General features: G+C 42.5%; 2 protein-coding genes and 1 long non-coding RNA gene across 6 annotated transcripts in view; 2 read left to right on the top strand and 1 right to left on the bottom strand.

Moving 5' to 3' along the window:
• Positions 1-16,026, top strand: part of hipk2 (homeodomain interacting protein kinase 2) — a 119,157-nt gene extending 103,131 nt beyond the window's left edge. The window contains exons 9-16 of one of the 3 annotated variants that reach the window (XM_072695292.1): positions 1,659-1,878; positions 2,814-2,935; positions 5,941-6,071; positions 7,963-8,139; positions 8,652-9,029; positions 9,264-9,511; positions 9,767-9,927; positions 10,095-16,026. In XM_072695292.1, the coding sequence (XP_072551393.1) occupies positions 1,659-1,878; positions 2,814-2,935; positions 5,941-6,071; positions 7,963-8,139; positions 8,652-9,029; positions 9,264-9,511; positions 9,767-9,927; positions 10,095-10,559 (1,902 nt within the window). In that variant the 3' untranslated portion in view covers positions 10,560-16,026. The remainder of the gene's footprint in view (positions 1-1,658; positions 1,879-2,813; positions 2,936-5,940; positions 6,072-7,962; positions 8,140-8,651; positions 9,030-9,263; positions 9,512-9,766; positions 9,928-10,094) is intronic. The other 2 variants (XM_072695293.1, XM_072695294.1) reach the window with 2 other exon arrangements.
• LOC140575125 (uncharacterized) lies at positions 12,066-19,440 on the bottom strand. Its single transcript, XR_011980789.1, has 3 exons — positions 19,097-19,440; positions 18,206-18,435; positions 12,066-17,433 (listed from the first exon to the last, which is right to left on the bottom strand). It is a non-coding gene; the product is annotated as an uncharacterized lncRNA (long non-coding RNA).
• LOC140575122 (UPF0606 protein KIAA1549) overlaps positions 18,352-19,478 on the top strand; it is a 54,742-nt gene continuing 53,615 nt past the window's right edge. For both annotated transcript variants that reach the window (XM_072695290.1, XM_072695291.1), the window contains exon 1: positions 18,352-18,528. The gene's annotated coding sequence lies outside the window, so the exon portion shown is untranslated. The remainder of the gene's footprint in view (positions 18,529-19,478) is intronic.

A 19,478-nucleotide genomic window follows, 5' to 3' on the forward strand; every position in this document is an offset into this window, starting at 1 on the left:
CATTCACCCTTTGATTTCGACTCCCTGACTCTTCTTTTCGAAAGAGACTGACTCACAACAAATGACTTGTACTGATGTATTTTTCTTAACACCCCCAGCTAAGAAGAAAAAGCACACTGACTAACAGCTTAAATGATGAGTAGAAAGAAATAATAGCTGTACGGCTCCTTAACTAGGTAGCAGTCGCAGAGTAAAGCACTTTGGAGAAGGTTGAAGAGCAGCCTGAGGCTTTTGAATAGTTCGATGTCCCTCTCTCGCCACACAGACGTGGGGGGGGGGGGGGGGGGTATTAAATCAGGCCGCAGTGCAAAAAGAAATTATTATCTGCTGCTAATGAGACTGAGCAAATTCAATGAGCTGGAGTAGCACAGCACTGAAGTAAACTGTAACACGAGAGCATTGATTGACACGCTCTCTTTCTCTGCTCTCTGACTGTGGTCAATAAAGCTGTTTCATACGACATGCAGATGTCCACACGCTGCCTGTGCGCTTCAACAGCAAATAAAAACAGTACCCATGTTGGCTTGTGACCGTACCATTGTACAGACGTTTTGTTGGAAATTACTTTGAAATAAGTATTGGGACACCCGCTCATTCATTGTTTCTTTCACCAAAATAAAAAAAACAGTTGATCCCGCTTTTGTTGGAGAAACTATCTCTACTGTCTATTTAACAGCATGCTGTGAAGATTTGATTGCATTCAGCTTCAAGAGCATTAGTGAGGTCAGGATGTTGGATGATCACTACCGCACCTCATCCCCAACTCCCAAACTCATCCCAAAAATATTGGATGGAGCAAAAACCACAATTCCAGAGAACACAGTTCCACTGCTTCACAGCTTAACGCAGGTGGCTTTATACCCCTCTAGCCCATGTCTGGCATTAGGCATGGTGTCAATATGTTCATGTTTACTTCTATTCTAGTTCTATTCTATTGGCAGTAGTTCTCTACAGGTACTAGACAAGCTGTGTTTGTACATTCGCACATCAATGGATGCAACTTAAAATAGCTGATTACATTCGTTACAAGGGGTGTCCACAAACATTTGGACATGTTCTCCAACATTAGACAGATGTTGAATATCGGTTACTTAACACCGTTACTTTCAACCAGATTTTCATGTTGTGTGGAAGTTTATATTATGTTTATAAGTTTAGAAGACGTTGGGTTTTGGTCATCATACCTCGCAACTAAATGTTGGTATTGTACATAAAAAACTAACAAAATAATCACATCAGCTATCGGCACTATTTTATGTAAAATTGACGTTGGCATTAGATGTTGTGCTGACATTGAATTTTGGTCACCTGACATCACAATCTACATTCAACCAGATGACGTATATCGGCGTTGGTGACCAGCTCTTCTTATTAGATCTTATTGCCTGAATGTTTTGATCTGGTTTTGATCTCAGGATCATGAAAAAGCATTTTTCAGGCATCCTGTGGTCTGTGCTCATTTGTAATTCTGTATAGAAAAAAACACACTATAATCAATGTGTTTTTATCTTTTATGATTTTTTATAGTTTTGTCCCACCTCCTTCATTTTGACTCCGCCCCATCCTCCTCCCACTCCCACTCCTCATGCTTTTGTTTGTTTGTTTGTCTTTGTTTGTTTGTTTGTTCGTTTGTTGGTTGACTCCATCGGTTCCTTTAGGCCACCAACCTGGCTCCCTCCACCAGTGCCACCCTTTCCCTTGCCAATCCCGATGTCTCCATACTAAACTACCAATCTGCACTCTACCAGCCCTCCGCAGCTCCCATGGCTGCCGTGGCCCCCAGGACCATGCCCCTCCAGCCTGGCGGCCCACAGCTCTGCGCCACCCGCCCTGACCCCTTCCAGCAGGCCCTGATTGTCTGCCCACCCGCCTTCCAAGGTGAGAGCAGCGGAGCACTTCTGCAGATAGAGCAACACATTGTCTTTGATGCAGGTTTGATTTAAGGATGTTCTGAGACCGCCTTTTCTCTTCTTATACCAATACACAATCAAGCAATTCAAGCAAACGTTGCTTTGTAGTAGAGGTGGGCAATATGACAATATTTCATCATACTGTAGTACATTTTCTTGGCGTGATAGACAGTATGCTTTTCAGAGCATATTGTGGATATTGTCAGTGCTTAAAGAACACTGACCACGTGTAATTCCTCCTGTTTAATTGGATGTGTAGCAAATTATGAACAAAAATCACTGTACTTACTGTAAGTATGGGGTATCAGTTTTTTAAATCAGCCAGATTTACTGGTGTATTTTCAAATGTTTCAAGCTTTTTTTGATAAATATTATATGGTGAAATTACTGTATATATTTGGATATAATATAATACATTGCCATTTCCCACACCCCTAATTTTTACATAGGTTTGCAGTGATTTAACACATACCCCTCCAAATACTGCTATTACAGATTTTAAAGCAGGTGTTTTTGCTATAGCTTGTCTCAAATGTAAAATAATCTGTAATTAACAGTTTATGGTAAAACAATATCATTGTGTAGAACACAATGTCTGTATAATAATCATAATACAGTACTTATAATAGGTTTTTATATTCTGTAACAGTCAGATTTTTTATTGTAAAACAAGAGAAAGAACTTGGCAAATATGTCAATTCAAACCATGATGATACCAATATGGTACTGACTGAAAGTGTAGAATATGCACTTCCACAGAATTTAAATGCTTGTTTAAATGACCAAGTGAGAAATATCATATCCAGGCAATAAAAGCAGCTCTTAAGGGTTAAATGTCAGTGGTGTGAAAGCATAGATCTGGAAACAGTTGCAGAGACGTGTGTTTGGTTTTCGTCTCCTCAGGGCTGCAGGCGTCCCCCTCCAAACACAGTGGCTACTCAGTGCGTATGGAGAATGCTGTTCCCATAGTGACGCAGGCCCCCGGTGCACAGCCCCTGCAGATCCAGCCCGGCCTTCTCACACAGGTACAAATACTGGCTCCATCGCCATGGCAATAAAGAACACATTTCCCCAACTAATTATACCCCTCGGACTCTCCCCAAATTCACAATTACAGCCAAATTTGGCTCCGGCAAAGAGCAATTAGCATGACCTACTTTGTTTTTAATGATACAAGTATAATTCACCCACCAACGACAAAATCTCCCTCGTTGTACTCATATATATTAACATAGCATGTGTGTGTGTGTGTGTGTGTGTGTGAATGTATCACAGGAGCTGGTCTTAGATCTCTTCACCATGTTGGGCTTTTGCCTCCACTGCAACTCAGCTCTTGTGTTTTCTCCCCCGGAGTGAAAGGCAGTCATGGTCTGATGAGTTTGACAGAGGCTGGCTCTCTGAGAGATGTATGGATGCTGAGGGGCTTTTTACCCTCAGGGCCCATAAGGCAGAACCTGCACTGGACTGATGATGTTTGGTTTGAACTTCTAGGCTGGGGCGATGAGAAGTTTAAGAAGTTCCAGGCGATTTCAAACAGCCCTTAATTGTTTGGGCTATTGAATGAGAGCGTTTGTCCTGCTAAGTAGTTTGGATTTCCTTCTCAAGGGAAAGTTTTAAAGTGCCCATAAATTTTAATTAGCATATTTTTCCCTTGAGGTCCACTTTTCTTTTTCTTTTTTTTTTTGTTAACAACTTCTTCACGACTCAGATTTCCAAGTTCATGGTTGTGACATCACAGCCATGATTCATTTAAAACAGTCAGTTTTTGCAGCATAGTTTCTGAGTATGACCTGGGGAGTTTATAAACGAGGTTTACATAGTCATATTATTTTATTTAAATAAATCATTAAAAAAAGATTCAGTTTCCATCATATAAAATGGGCCCTTTCACCCGTTTTAAGGTGAAGTCCTGGTAAGCACGGTGAATCTGGGTTTGTGTTGAAGAAAAGCCAGTCTCTCTCGCCCTGTTATGTGTGCTTGCCTGAAGGTCTGGGTGTCCTCGTCTCTCTGGGTGTGAGTGGAGAGGCAGAGGGTGGTTCCAGAAGGCCCCAGTATGCCCAAAGCCTTTATCTGGATCAGGAATGCAGAAAATGCAGGAACAATTGGGGAGGGAGTGCTAGCGCATTGAGAGCCTCTGGGGGTGACAAAGGGCTTTCACCCTGCAAGGGAGGCAGGGCGGCGCCGCCAGCGGGGCAGCGCAAGAAGATGGTTCTGCATGGAAAAGAGCCCTTATCTGGGTTACCGTCCCAGGGCAGACAGGGTGATTATACAACCCATGCCAGAACAAGAGATGGGAGAGTGGAATGCAGACAGAGAGAGCTGTAGAGACGTACTGTATAGATATGTTTTTGTCAGTGTGGTTGTGAAGGAATATATCCAGTATGTGGTGAGTGAGCATAAAGGCTTAAAATAAAGAAAAAACCTAAAGGGAGATGAGTGTGCACTCTGCATGCATGTAGGTCAATAGAGCTTTAAGCTTCTCACATCAGCCGAAAAACAGAACGCTGACTTGGGATGTTCTCGAAAAACAGTATATGACTAAGTGAAACTGTTCTAGTTTCTTTACAAAGTTTCTTCATGTTTATTGCCTTGGGATGACTTGTCTTAGTATTGTTTAGAGACAAATTGCAGCCTGGAATTGTTAAGCTTCTCTAATGACCATTCTCCACCCCTCTCTCTTCTAATCACGATATTTGCTTCAGACAAAACAGTTTCGATTCTCGGCAACAACAAACAAAGATGAAGGTGACTGTAAATAGCCAGGCAATTAGACCTTCCAGCAAAAAAAACCTGAAGAAATATTCTGGTAACGGGACGGCATGCACTACAGAAGACGCACTAGTGCTTTGCGCTCCTGGCCAGACCTAACTGAGTGTTTCTCTTCTTCCTAAGGCCCTCGTTTGGTCTGTCTCTGAGCTCCAACATAATAGCCCCCTGGCGTTTGTGGTTAGGCCCCTTTGTGTGAGCCAAGTGCTGCAGCCCATACTGATGGCACTGTAAAATAGATGTGCAAATGGTATTAAAGGAACAATTCATTAGTTGTACATTAAACTGCTAATCAATAGAGCTGCATTAAACCATTAGGGCTGCAGACACTCCTCTGCTAGCTGCGTCTCTGGGCAAATTACGCCTGGCACTCCCTGCACTCCACGCCAGCCATACAAAGCAGCTCCTCACAAAAGCCGCTGAATGGGGGCCCCCTGAATTTAATTAAATCCTGAGCTGATTTGGAAAATGTCTAACACATCAGTACGCTGCCTGGAAAATGCTACATATCTTTATTAAGGCATGGTCTTATCTTTTTGAGAGACGTGAGTCAAGGCCACGCTTGGATTTTTTCTTTTTTTTCTTTTTTGTTTTGGGTTTTTTTTAGACTTATTATGAACCTCTAAGATGTTGGTGCCAAGAAAAGAGTGGAGTGGGGGGAAAAAATGAAGTTAAAATGAAAGCGACAAAAGCTTTTTGTTATTCCGCAGTGGCTTTTTGTCCTCGGAAAAGCCGTGTTTGCTTTGCTTATACAAAGTTGTTCCATTTTTGTCTGCATAATCTTCTTTCTGAGCGATGCACAAATCACTTTTGCAGCGAGCGGCAATATATAAATGAGGCGTGCTTGTCTGCTTTATGCTATGTGTTATTTATCTTGGTGTGAACATAGTGTTACAGTGATTTACTGAAAAATGCAGCATGTTTCTGGTGCTACCCTCTGCATACTGAGAGGCATGTGTCCGAAGGGGCTGTTTGACCCGTTTGGTTGCTCTTTGGCACTATTTGGCACACTTACTAGCGGTCACAGCTGCAAATAGCTTCATCCTTTTCTCCTTATTCTAAATCTGCTGGTGTGCTAACTGGCCTGGTTAACTGTAAGAGCCAGCCCCATACACAAGTAGGTCTGTGCAAGTAGGCGCCTTGTTCAGGGGGGTGTCCCTTTTCCTTCTCAGTTTCTCAGACTTGTCTTAACACCTGCAGTGCACAGGGTGCTCCTCGACCTATGAAACTGACACCAACCTTCTTCACTTGCTCTCTTTTGCAGCAGGCCTGGCCCTCTGGTACACAGCAGATCCTGTTGCCTCCTGCGTGGCAGCAGCTGACACATACCTCCGTGCAGCATGCCGCCGTCATCCCGGAGTCCATGAGCAGCTCTCAACCCCTAACCAACTGGAGGTAAAAGTCACTGCAGGACGATGGGCCTCGTACTCTAGTGACATGGTTGAGGGATCACTGTTGAAAGGGAAACATACACCTTCGTCAGTGCCGGATATAGTTTGGATATGCATAAATCACTGTTTTATAAACACAATAAAATGCAGTTGCAGTTAATGACCATGTATTTCACATATTGTAATTCAAACAACCCTCTTGATGCATGCACACACCACTGGATCCCATTAGCCATGTTTTCCTATCCCCTTGAGGAGCATTTAGACCCATCTTCACCTTTAAAGACTGCTTTTTAAAACACTCTGAGAAAATGCTACATTGCATGGCTATTTGATAAATTAAAAGATTGCACATGGACCGTGGCAGGATGTTATGTACTCGAGTGAACTTTAAAAACCTACCAATTCGCATTGCTCATGCATTATCCATCCACAAGGAAGTACAGTTTTATTTTAAATCTGGTTGTCACAGGCACATCATATTGCATTCAGTACTCATAGAGAATTCATGTAGAATTTTGTATTAGGATTTGCTCCTGAGTGGTTCCCAGGGCAGGCTAGGTCACTGAGTGAACTAGAAAGGCGAAGGTTTAGAGCTTGCTGATGCTGCTTCGTGGGCTGCAGTGCCCTGCGTTGGCCCGGGCATAGGCTGCCGTGGGTTTGCTGATGTGTGGAGAACAGGAGCTCTAAGCCTTCAGCCCAGCCCTTAGGGCTCCATTGTCCTCAGCAGCCCGGCTGCAGAAGTGTCGCACTTCCACTGCAGAGTCAGACATCTCTCCGCTGAGAGCCATCCCTCTGCTGTCACTCCACTCTGTCTGCTGCAGACGCTGCTGCCTCCTACTGGCCAAGGGCAATATAGCAATTTGTCTTGACCATTGGCTTTGTGAGAGCAGTGGGTCTTAGTGGGTCTTAGTTGGTCTGTGTATTTCGTCTTTGTTCTGCTCTAATACACAGAATTCACATAATCATCTAGTTTACACTAACTACGTAACTGGGTGTGTAAGAATAGATGTACAGGACTGAGGGATTCCTCAGGATCACAGTTGTAAATGTCTGGTGGTCTTATTTAAGGATGGGCTTTAAACAGTTGAACAGTGTTTTGACTCATATGGGCTTGTTTCCTCGAAGGCATCTTTGCACAAGGATGATTCTTAAATGGTCGAGCGAGCATTACACAGAGCACTCACTCTGCCAGTTAAGATGGTCTATTGGAAAGCTATGCCCTGATGTTTCAGCATGAAAGTCAAGCAGAGAAGCGTAAACACTCTTTGTGACAGAAATCTGAGGGCATTTTTTTTTACTTTGCCGAAAATGTGTTTACAGTACATGAGCATGTTTTCTATATTTGGTTTGCAGCAAGATAAGCTACAATTTATGTCCAAATCTTTGTGGACACCCCTTCTAATGAATATTCTAATTAATTATTTAAGTTGCCCCAATTGGAGCAGATAAACATGACCCTACTGGCACCATGCCTAATGCCAGGCGTGGGCTAGAGGTGTAAAATGCCCCCCAGCTTGAGTGTTTTAGAATGGTGGTGCTCCTTCCAATACGTTTGGGATGAGCTAGAGTGTTGGATATGAGGTGGGGTGGTGATCATCCAACATCCTGACCTCACTACAAGCTCTTGTCGCTAAATGCAATTAAATCCTCACAGCAATACAAAATTTAGTAGAAAGCCTTCTGTCTCCGGCCAGTAGAGACAGTTACTCCAACAGAAGCAGGATAACGTCTTTTAAATACCCTTTATTTCAGAGGGAACAATGAATGAGCAGGTGTCCCAAAAAATTAACTAGGGTATTTTAAAGACGACAATATTACAGATGTAAATATTTGCACATGGTTAGTGTGTATATGAATATAAACAAGAGAATGTTGCATTTGTCTTTTTGCAGGAATTCCCATCCCCATGGCAGTCATTACAATCCCATTATGCAGCAGCCAGCCTTGCTCGCTGGCCATGTGGCCCTGCCCTCCCAGCAACCTTTGAATGTGGGTGTGGCTCATGTTATGAGGCAGCCATCAAACAATAACTCATCAAAAAAGAGTAAGCAGCACCAGATGAACAGCAGGTTAGTGAGATTTATATTTACTTCTTTGTTTAAAACTCACTCAACACACACCGCAGTCTGGAGAAAGCAGTGTGTTTTGTTTTTTATTAAACATATTTTGCATTCTTTGATTAGTACAAGCCAAAAACCCTCTGTTCTGTTCTGTTCTGCTGATTTGCAGCAGAATGTACTGGATTGCAAACGTGTTGTGAGAGAAAAATCTGTGTTGATAACCATCCATTATATTGACCAGTTGTTAATTATTTATACACTCCTAATTCAAACAGAACTGCTTCAGTTCATCACGTCTAGGGGAGCACCTCAATGTGAGGAAGAGGCTTTCAAATAAACAACTCAGCTACAGGCATCTAATCAAACCATTTTGTCTCTGATTAAACCCATGACTGCCTATTATTTTTTTAAACAAAACAATTCTCATGTTCCTTTAAACTAAATTGCTGTTGCTTCCAAACTTTGGCCTGTAGTTTATCTTGTGAAACTCAATGACTTTAATTTGTGTTCTCCTATGTCAGGAACGTCTCTGCGTATGAGGTGTCCTCCTCACAGGCAGTGCTGTCCCCTCAGCGCTCCAAGCGGGTAAAGGAGAACACTCCTCCACGCTGTGCTGTGCTGCAGAACGGCCCTTCTGCTTCCTGCGTCCCACCACAGGCCTGTGGAGCAGGGGGAGGTGGAGGAGGAGGAGGAGGAGGAGGAGGAGAAGGAGCAGGGTGGGGGGAAGAGCAGCAGGCCACCAGCACCACACGAGACCACCACAACGCACAACACACCCAACATAACCCCCCACGTCAAACCATTGTCATCCCGGACACCCCTAGCCCAGCCGTTAGCATCATCACCATCAGCAGCGACACGGACGAAGAGGATGAGCACAAGCAGCCCAGAAACACCAGGTCAGCAGGGTGGGGGTAAAGCACTGTAAAAACACCAGATCAGGCCAACAGGGCACACAGAGTGAAATACATGAACATTTTGGTATTTTTGAGAAAAGCCATCATAAATGTTTTAGGACATAATGAATATGGCCTTGTGAGCTAGTCTGCAATACTCAGCAGCAGTGCATTTAACGGATTTCCAACACTAAACTAAGTCATTCTTCTAACTACATTCATCTGACCTTCCCACAGCACGTCATCCAAGCAGCGGAAGAACGTCATCAGCTGCGTGACGGTCCACGACTCCCCAGATTCTGACTCCAGCAATAACAGCCCCTATGCTGTGCAGTCCAGGCCCAGCGGCCCCAATGCCAACAACTACGACTCTAAGGGCGCAGCGCTGGATGACTACAGCAATGGAAACCCTCGCACCATTATCATTCCCCCTCTGAAGAGCCAGACCAGCGAGAGCCTGAACGAGTGTGAGCGCCTCCTGCCTGGTAAGACAGCAAGAGAGTCAGTACCCACACAATTAAAGATGCAGGGCATTAAATTCACTGCTGTATAATTTACTGCTGTCTGCGGTATACGCAGTTATGACACATTGATGAGATCAAGGCGCATGAATTAAGTCTGTTAGATCTGTTGTGTTACATGTAACGATATGCATTTAGCTTCCTATTCCGTGTATGTGTGTGTATTATTCACATCACCAGATGTCCCTGACATGTTATAAATGTCTTTGATCATTACAGACACTATGAACCACCAGAATTCTGCCTATAAGTTTAAGTCCTCCAATGGAGGGCTGTCTGGCAACAATCATTTGTCGGGGAGCATTCCTGGAGGTGGGGCTTATCGACAACAGCGCTCTGGGCCACACCCCTTCCAGCAGCAGCCACTCAATCTCAGCCAGGTATGTAGAAGGGCAGTTTATATATGGTATATATGATTTTCGGGAGTAGTCTATATTATCTACACAAATACGAACATTCAGATTTGGGATCAGAAGGAACTCAGCATTGAAACTGGGTTTTAAAAACAAATTAAAAAACAAGTGCAACCCTATGCTCTCTTTTTCAGGCCCAGCAGCACATGGCAGTGGAGAGGAATGGAGGGCACCGGCGGCAGCAGGCCTACATTACCCCCACCATGGCTGCCCAGGCTCCCTACTCCTTCCACCACAACAGCCCCTCTCACAGCACCAACATGCACCCCCACCTAGCCGCCACACACTTGTCTGGCCAACCCCACCTATACACTTACACGGCCCCTGCTGCCTTGGGCTCCACTGGCACCGTGGCACATTTGGTGGCTTCACAGGGTTCAGCCCGCCACGCTGTCCAGCATGCCAGCTATCCACCGGGCATCGTCCACCAGGTGCCCGTCAGCATGGGCCACCGCGTTCTGCCCTCGCCCACCCTGCACCACAGCCAGTACCAGGCCCAGTTCGCCCACCAGACGTACATCAGCGCTTCGCCCGCCTCCACTGTCTACACTGGATATCCTCTGAGCCCCACCAAGATGAACCAGTACCCTTACCTCTAGAGCCGAAAACACTGGAGCCTAGCCTACCGCTGCTTACCGTTCTACCCGTTCTCCACTAGAGACAGAGAGACATGCTCAAGCCTAACCACCCCCAATTCCTGTCCCCCTGTCCCTGACACGCTTAAACTTGAAGACAATTAAGATACTGATGGAGAAGAAGAAAAAAAGAATACGAAAAAGAAGAAGAGTACTCTGGGAGGGAATATAATGGAGGGATAAAGTTTTAAAGGAGATTTCTTTATATATGAGTTTATTTTTCCTCTCAAAAGGGCCAGTTCAGTTTTGTTCTGTCATTTAGGTTTCTTGTTACTTTCAACAAGGAAATCTGAGACATTTTTTTTCTTTTTGCATTATCAGTTTCTTTTACAGCAAGGTCACATCTGTTGGCATTTTGGGAGATATGGAGAGTTTTGTTTGGTTTTTTTGAAAATTTTTAAAGGCATTGAGTGACTGTTGAGCTGTGGTCACATTGTGGATGAGAACTATGGATAAAGGTGAAATACGGATATCTGCTGCTCTACAAAGAAAAAATAATGATGGCCTTGAACTGTCTTAAAATGTTTCCAAATCACCCACGGTGAGGGGTATGCGCATACCCTGCCATCCTCTCCTGACAACAACTGGAGGAATCTTCTGGAAATATGACAAAAAAAAAGACAAAAAACTTTCTAGTGTATTTATAGACTTTTCTCTGTTTGTGTTTGCATTTAGACAAGAAAATAAGTTTTGTCATACAGTAGGACATTTAGCTAGGCCCCCTTTTTAGAATGTAGCAGGCTGCACCCGTTTATTTAATGAAGAACCTTTCTGATACCAATAGAATTTTTTTCCTCCTCTTTAAATGTGATTGCACAAAGTGGTTGTAATAACAAGCATGTACAACATAAAAGTCAGTGTGTGCGTGTGTGCTGCCGTCAGCCATGTGCGTGGTACACCTTCCTCTGCACCTTTGTGCGATGTATTCTCCACGGTCTTAGGTTTATCATTGTTCCCTCGTAGTGCCTTACAGATATTACGACAGTTTACTTGGCTGGAAACCCTCTAGAACCAACAGAAACTTTGAGAGTTGGCTCCTAGGTTTGAACATCTTTTGTCTGTTTTTGACTTCCAGGTGTGAACGTAGTACTAAATGTTATTTATAGCTATACGATTATACACGAAAACCCATCTTGTACAACAGTGCTTCTTGTTTAGCGTGCATGAGGTAATTTGACATTTTAAATGAAGACACTTGCCTGGGGTAATGAACCAAAGTTGTCATTCGGTAAAGATTAGTAACGTTTGTTACTAATATTCTATATATATATATCTAGTATGTTTACTGTGTATCATTATTAGCTGTGTGTCTAAGAAACCTCGATACCCATCCAGTGGCACTGACTTTAGGCTGTGTTTGTTTTTGTCCTGAAAGAAAATTTCTGTGTATATCGATGGAAAATCTGAAGCACTACACATAATTAATTTGACATACGTCTGGATTGTAGTCAGAAAAAAATCAAGTTTAATTACAAAGATCTGAATATCATCTGCTAAAGGAGAAATAGAACTGTAAAATGTCCAGGTACAGCACACCAGGTATTAAAAGGAGGTCAGAAGAGTTGGGAGTATCTGCAGAGAGAGTGGCCTTGATGGGCTCCACTGAGCCTGGTGCAGAAAATGGTGTAGAAACAGTAAACCTTGGGAGGGTGAGAGAGCGGGGTCTAGGTAGGGATAAGAGTGATTAAGGTGCTAAAAGATGGCACTGGCTGGATTTGGATTGGAATTGTAGGATGGTGGAGAAAGCCTAAATTCCACATCTTAAAGAGAATAGCATGTTGGCTTTGAGCACGTAGAACCTGGAGGAGGCTGCGCTACAGAAGGCACTGCATGAATGCACACCATACTCTGATCCGAGACATCGTTCAGCAGGGTCAGGCTCTGAAGGCTGTGATCCTCACAGCTTCCCTGCATGAACGGAAGCTTACCGCAAACGTGTACACCTGGAAGAGTTGTGCCGAAATATTGGTTATTTAGTTGTTTCTCTTCGTACCTCTTACTTAGAGAGTCACTTATCACTTTGAGAGAAAGGGGTAGCTGATACGTTGAAGAATTTGTGGGCCAATGTTTTTTGTTTTTTTTGCTGCTTGAGCTGAGTCGATCTGTCTGTTAGCCAATGATTTGATTTACGTTTGTGGATTTAATTTTGTCTTTAGATAGGGGGCACATGCATGTGTTTTTGTGAACGCATCCGATTCTCCCCTCTCATGTCATGCCATAGTACTTGCATTTGAAGTGGTTTCGTTTCTACATTGAGATTTTCTTTGTATCATGCTATACTACAGATATGTTGTGTTCTTTTAGAGATTGTTGCAATAAGTCTCATGGGTGTTTATTAGTGGAAGTTTTTTTTATTATTATTATGATTATATGTTAAGCTCATTTTTATCTATGTCTAGTGGTTGTTAAGTTATAGTGATGCTGAGTACTCATAAAGGGGTGAGTACCTGTGCAAAGGAATCCTCCTTTTGGTTGAAAGCATAGACTGAAGTTCCAACATCTTCTGCTCAACCGAACATCACTAACAGCTTGTCAGTTCGCGTGGTAGCTGGGATGCCCGTTGCTTCTCTGGTTGTATTTGGTTGGTTTAGGCTCGCTGGCTCCTGCACACTGAGAGGCAGAGGTTCCTCTGTTATCAGAACCACATACAAACATTCCATTCCAGAAGGAGTTGCTATGTCTCTCACTGCACTGTCTGTAGTCTCTGGTACTCACACGGACTGGCCTGTCTGACCAAACAGGGACTCGGGGGACTGTCATTTAAGACTTTTATTTCTTCCCACCAAAGAAGTTCAGCATGTTAGTGATGCACAAAAAGGACCCTTGCTGTAACTGAAAAAAAAGCAAAAATCAGTTAAGGCTTAGGAATATACACAACCACAGCACACATGGATATATGTATACACAAATACATACTCATACAAGCTAACATTATAAAGAGTCCAATCTTCATCTAAACTGTGTTTCCTTTTAGGCTGCTCAGTGTTCTTTGTGTTTTAAATCCCCTTGTCCTACATTTCAAATGGTCTAGAGGAAAGTAAGGCCCCTATCCATCTTACACATTTTTGTTGTATCATTTTCTTTATTACAAGTTGTTCTTCAGCTTTATTGATGTTATAAAGTCATTATGGAAAACAACAAAGAAAAAAATAGCGACCTTTGAGTGGAATGAGATACATTAGAGTGTTACCTTTAACAACGTGGTCACTAGCAGAGGATGAATGTACAATGAGAGACTACAACATCTGGTAAACATCATCATATATAACTTTTAGTGGGTGTGAACTGTCATAGTCTTACTGTTACATTGTTCCTCAAAAAGAATGCAATAAGTCCCACAAGAACAACTTGACTTACCAACATTGTTTTTACAAATTGTCTCTAAATTACTCAAATTAAGGTTTATTTTCTTAGTGTTCAGCTCTCATTTGTTCAGCCCATCACATCCAAACTCCATGAAATGAGTCACATACAAGCCCTGTTAACCCTGCAGAGTAATAACTTCCTTTTGTGATGTACAAGTTGTACTGCTTTGATGCAATGTGTCTTTTTGAGAAATGTCAGCAGTAATGTAGATCCAGTGACCTTATAATTACCAAAATGTGCTATGCCTGAGATGTTAGCATCTTTTATATACGTAACAATTGAAAACAACAAAAAAAATGTTTTTAATTACGATTTATTTACATGATCCTCCGGATGATTCATTTTCATGTCAAAACACTGCCTACCAACTTATCAACTCGAAGCTTTAAGCAGTTGTCAAATTGAAAACATTCTTAGAGTGGTTGTTTTGCAAGGCTTGGTGGTACAGCCTTTTTTTTCTTTTTTTTTTCTTCAGTTACTCAAACCCGTATCCAGTTTAATGTTCCACTTAATGATGAACCTTTGTTCCCCCAATGTGAAAAACATTCCCATGGCCGACTGGCCTCTTAGGTATCTACTTGAAGCATTTTTAGTAGCTGATACGACAAAACCTAGGCTATCACCCTAAATAATGCAATCAGTATGAGTTTTGTAAAGCTTTGTAAAGCACACACTGCTGAACAAACTTGGAGCTGACCGGTGTTTTATCGCTGACGTTTGGTGGCACAGTGACCGCACTTCCAAAATCTTACGGCTCTTTGTGTTTTAAAGTGGTTTCTCTCTTCAGGGCGTGAGCTGAAATGGAACAGTCATGGGTTTAATGGAGTCATTGATCTCTGCATGTGCAAGTGTGCTAAGAGGCCAAATATTACAATATGGCCATTTTCCATACGCCGTTTTAGAACCAAAAAAAAGCAATGACCTTTAACCCTGAGGTGGAGGTCGAAATCTAGCGTAATTTTAACACTTCTTCAGAATCTGTGTCAGGTGAACTCATCATGGACTGGAACCTGACTGTCTCACCAGCCCTAAAGGCTTTTTGTATTTGTTATACCTTCAGTTTACATGGTGATTTATGGTAAAGTGTACTCGCCACAGTATAAAACATTCTCTGTGTACAGATAACGACGCGAAACAGTGCAAGCGGACATGCTCGCGAAGGAATAACAGTTTGTCACACGACACAAATCACCAGTGTAATCTGTTATGTAGCTGTGACGCACTGTAGCCATTTCTGCAGCCATCTGTGACATGAACATTTTTTTCTACTTGCACAGCAACAGACGTTCACAATAAAATGTAAACTAAATATTTTTCTATAATGTCTCAAGACCTAAGAAAGCATCTGACCCTGACCCTGATTTTGCTGTATGGTTTCTCAATGGTGTATCTCATTTAGTTGTTGTCAAAGCTATTGTGTGCTGCAGTATTTCCGAGTATACTTCTTTGTTAATGTCTCTCTCTCTCGCTCTCTTTTTTTTTAAATTTAGCTTTCTTTATTGGGGATTTGAAGAAGTGTGATGTCTCATTATTTCAATCTGTTAACGTAGCGCTATGTGTACCCTATACCTTAGACTAATATTAAGTATGTTATGAGAATGGATATTTTACTGGCTTCATAGAATGTTAAAAATGAATATAATAAGAAGAATGATTTAACTCCTAAAAGTTGAGTACTTGCTACTAAGCGCTTGTGTTACCATTAAGATGTTGTGTGCTTCTCTTAATTTTCGTTGTAGAAAAATTGAGTGAATTTATATTAGGCTTCGACAACTAATGATAGCAGTGTAAATTTATGGAGGATTTTAACAAACATCTGGGTGATAGAAGAATATAGTTATTTTAACTGTTCTATTTACTAACTGTAGGGTGAGAAGGGGCTCGCATTGTGGTGAACTATGTTATAGCTTGTTATTCACTGTTACTTTTGATCATTTTTTCGGTCTCCGAGGTGAATCGAGTTATTAATGAGAATTTGTATGCTCACATATGCATATTGTATATGTGTAGAAATGTAATCACACTTTGTCTTGGATTTACATTAAACTGTTAAGTCACGGCACTAGTCTCCCTGCTTCGTTATGCTTTCTCGTTGTGGTTTTAAAGTCTCCTACTATAAGTGATCAGAGCATGCTTTATTACAACATTATATGCATGTTTAATTAATAATATTTGAGATATTTCTGTATGTAAGTTGATTTTAACTGACTTCTTTTGCTTCTGATCAGACATAACATAAAAACACCATGCCTAATATTCTGTAGGTCCCTTAACAGCTATGATCTGTTGACTCATTAAGCCTTAAGACACAGCCAACAACCGTTTTCAGGAATTTGTGCTTATTAGCTCTTCTGTGGGATCAGACCAGAAATGGCTTTGGATGCCCATGACCCTGTCATCAGTTGCCTGGTTGTCCTCTTTTGGCCCACGTTTGGTAGGTACTGACCACTGCATACTGGAAACACCTCACAACAAGACCTGCCTGATGTTCTGGGGATCTCATCTCATCTAGCCATCACAGTTTGGCTTGTTACACACTAAGGTGTATTATTCAGTAACTACAGGGACTTCTGTACAAACTGGTGGGGCTATTCTTTGGTAATAGAAGTTTGTAATAATACTTTTAGCCTGCTGGAAGGCCATAGGCTTTTTAAGGGGGTAAGTACCTTTGGAAACCTGGACACCTTTGCTAGAACTACCACACATTTACATTTAAGGCATTTAGCAGACACTCTTATCCAGAGCGACTTACAAAAGTGCTTTGCTATTTACCCAAGAAAAACCTCAGCTAGTTTGAATAGACTAAAAAATCAAAGATAACCTCTAAGCTTAGACATTACTAAACACAAGTCAATAAGGAGACCATAATACTCTACTCTTCACCCAAGTACTCTCAGTCTGTGTTTGAAGACAGCGAGCGACTCTGCTGTTCAGACACCCAGGGGAGGTTTGTTCCACCACTTTAGTGCAGGACAGAAAAAAGCCTGGATGCTTGTCTTCTGTTCTGTTTATATTGTGTAAATATTTCTGTAAGCATAATGATTATTAAAATTATTAAAATTATTTAAGTTTTAAAAGCATGAGGCCAGAAATCACCTTCAGATCTTTCTACACAGACAGCAGTTCTTACAGATGTAAAACAGGCTTTGAAATGCTTGTTTTTGTCCATGAACCTGAATTCTAAAAACTGGACATTAGCCCAGGTCATTGGTTATCTAGGACTTCTGTGCCAGGTATTCGTTGAGGTATATATTGCAATATGAAGTATGCTATGTATGATAACCATGCAAGTTTATGTCTCAGCTATGCTCAAAACTGTCACCGGTAAAGCTCATGCACGTATTACATCTGTAGTGTATAATACAGCACTCACATATGACTTCCTTCCACTTCTCCAGCATCCAGCTTACTTGCTTCTATGGCCCAGTGATTCTTACGGTTAGACTCATCTCACACCATCTCCACTGATCAGCTGTTTGGGAAGAATTTTGTACTTACTCCATCATGTAGCTGACATTTGCAGTGAAGATTTGGCATAACGTTTTGTAAATAATTTGTAATGCTTATTCATTTCTTCATACATTTATTCACGTCTGTGCTTTTCATCACCACTAGAGGGCATCATGAGTCAATATATCGTCACTGAATTCTTCCCTTTTTTAAAAAACGAACATTTACATGTATTAAAAAAAATTACAGCTTGTTTTAAGTTTAAAATGTAATTATAATGTAACTGACTAATGTAATACAAATGACTATTTTGCCTACAACATCAGCTCCTAAATATATATAATACCTTAGATTCAGTTAGTAGATAAGAGGCCAGATGTTAAAAGTACTGCCAATAGAATAGGCAGACTCTCTAGAGCAGATGAAACCAAATGCCAGGCGTGGGCTAGAGGGGTGTAAAGCCCTAAAGGTGATGGTGCTCTATCTAATACTTGAGTTACGTGCATGAGTTAGTGGGTTTGAGATGAGGTAGGATGATCAGCCAACATCCCGACCTCACAGACTCTCTTGTTGCTAGCTAGCTAAATGCAATCAAATCCTCACAGCATGGATGCTCCTCCAAAGCAGAAGGCAGAAAGCCCTCCATGGACAGGAGAGACAGTACTTACTCCAACAAAAGCATGGTCAACTATTTCAGAAGATACCATGATGGCAAAAGTAAGGTGTCCTAATACTTTTGCCCATAGTGTGTGTGTGTGTGTGTGACCTAGCTGCTAGGGTTTCGTTTGTCTTACCTGCTAAACCCAAACTACAGTCTGCGTTGCCGTGGAAGCGCAGACGCCGGTGGGGGAGTCAACCAAACCCGGAGAGTGATGGACAGCGCTTTCAGCCAATGGCTGCGGAGCTCATCTGACTAAGTCTCCACATTAGGCCTGTGAAGGGGGAGGAGGAAAGGATGCTCGGATAGAGAGAGCAGGAATCAGGCACCTATCCATAAAAACCCATCCCGTTATGTCCGGAGATCCTGGAAAGACAGAAACTTTGGTTTGGACCCTGAGCTGAGACCCACTATGGAATACGACGACTCGTATGGACGTCCAGCTCATCTCCACTGAAGGTATCTAACTAAGGGCTGCGGACGTAAGCTATCTAGCGAGGGCTCCAAAGAAGCGTGTGGTAGTTAGATATCTAGATAGCTGCTAGGTAAAAAAGAAAAACCTCGTATGTGCTCTTGGTTTGCTAGCGAATATGTTATCCTAGCTAGATAATTAGATACCGTAGCTACACTAGCTATCCTAGTTACATGCAGAAATTGCTCCATCTTGGTTATTTTCCCCCAACACGGGGTGGGGGGCTGCTAGCTATCTAGCTACTTGTCACTACTACGGGGTGACAACCGTTACTGCTGTCAGGGTCGCGTTAGATAGCTAGCTACTTCTTCTGAGGAGCGACGTTATCTATGGTTAAACCAGCCAGTAGGTTATGGTAGGTGTCCCTCGTTAGCTAGCCAGCTAGCTATCTACCAAATTCGGTTCGTGTTAGCTAGGATATCTAGCTAGTAGCTAATATAATAAAAATACTGAGCGGATAATATGGGAGAAGCTAGCCGGCAGTTTTAGTCACACATTGCGGTTAATCAGCGCTACAACATCCCATCAACACCTTAGCCTAATCCCGGACTGTACCTGCGTATTAGCGTAGCTTCGGTGTGACTAGCTAGCCGCTCCTGAGTGTTGCACTAGTCAGCCGCAAGCGTCCGTTATTGTCGTTAAAACCGTTAGTCCCTGAGCGAGCCGTTTAAATTTGAATGAAATTTGAAAGCGTTCGAAAGCTGCAGCGCGAGGGAACAAAGGAACTGTGCAGCTCGCGCTCAGCGCCTCAGCGCCTGCAGGCTTGCAGCGTGGACAGCGGAATGGGCAACCAGTGCCGACCAGCGTAGTTTCACTTTACTAGCTATCTAAATGGCTCGGTGCGTGCTTTACTGGGCGCACTGGGTTGTGCTGCACGTTTGCCTGCATGCTAGCTACCATTTCTCCCTTTTCACGCTGCGTGCGTTTGGTTTGGCTG

The sequence above is a fragment of the Salminus brasiliensis genome, chromosome 13 (genome assembly GCF_030463535.1).
Source record: "Salminus brasiliensis chromosome 13, fSalBra1.hap2, whole genome shotgun sequence".
Classification (NCBI taxonomy): domain Eukaryota; kingdom Metazoa; phylum Chordata; class Actinopteri; order Characiformes; family Bryconidae; genus Salminus; species Salminus brasiliensis.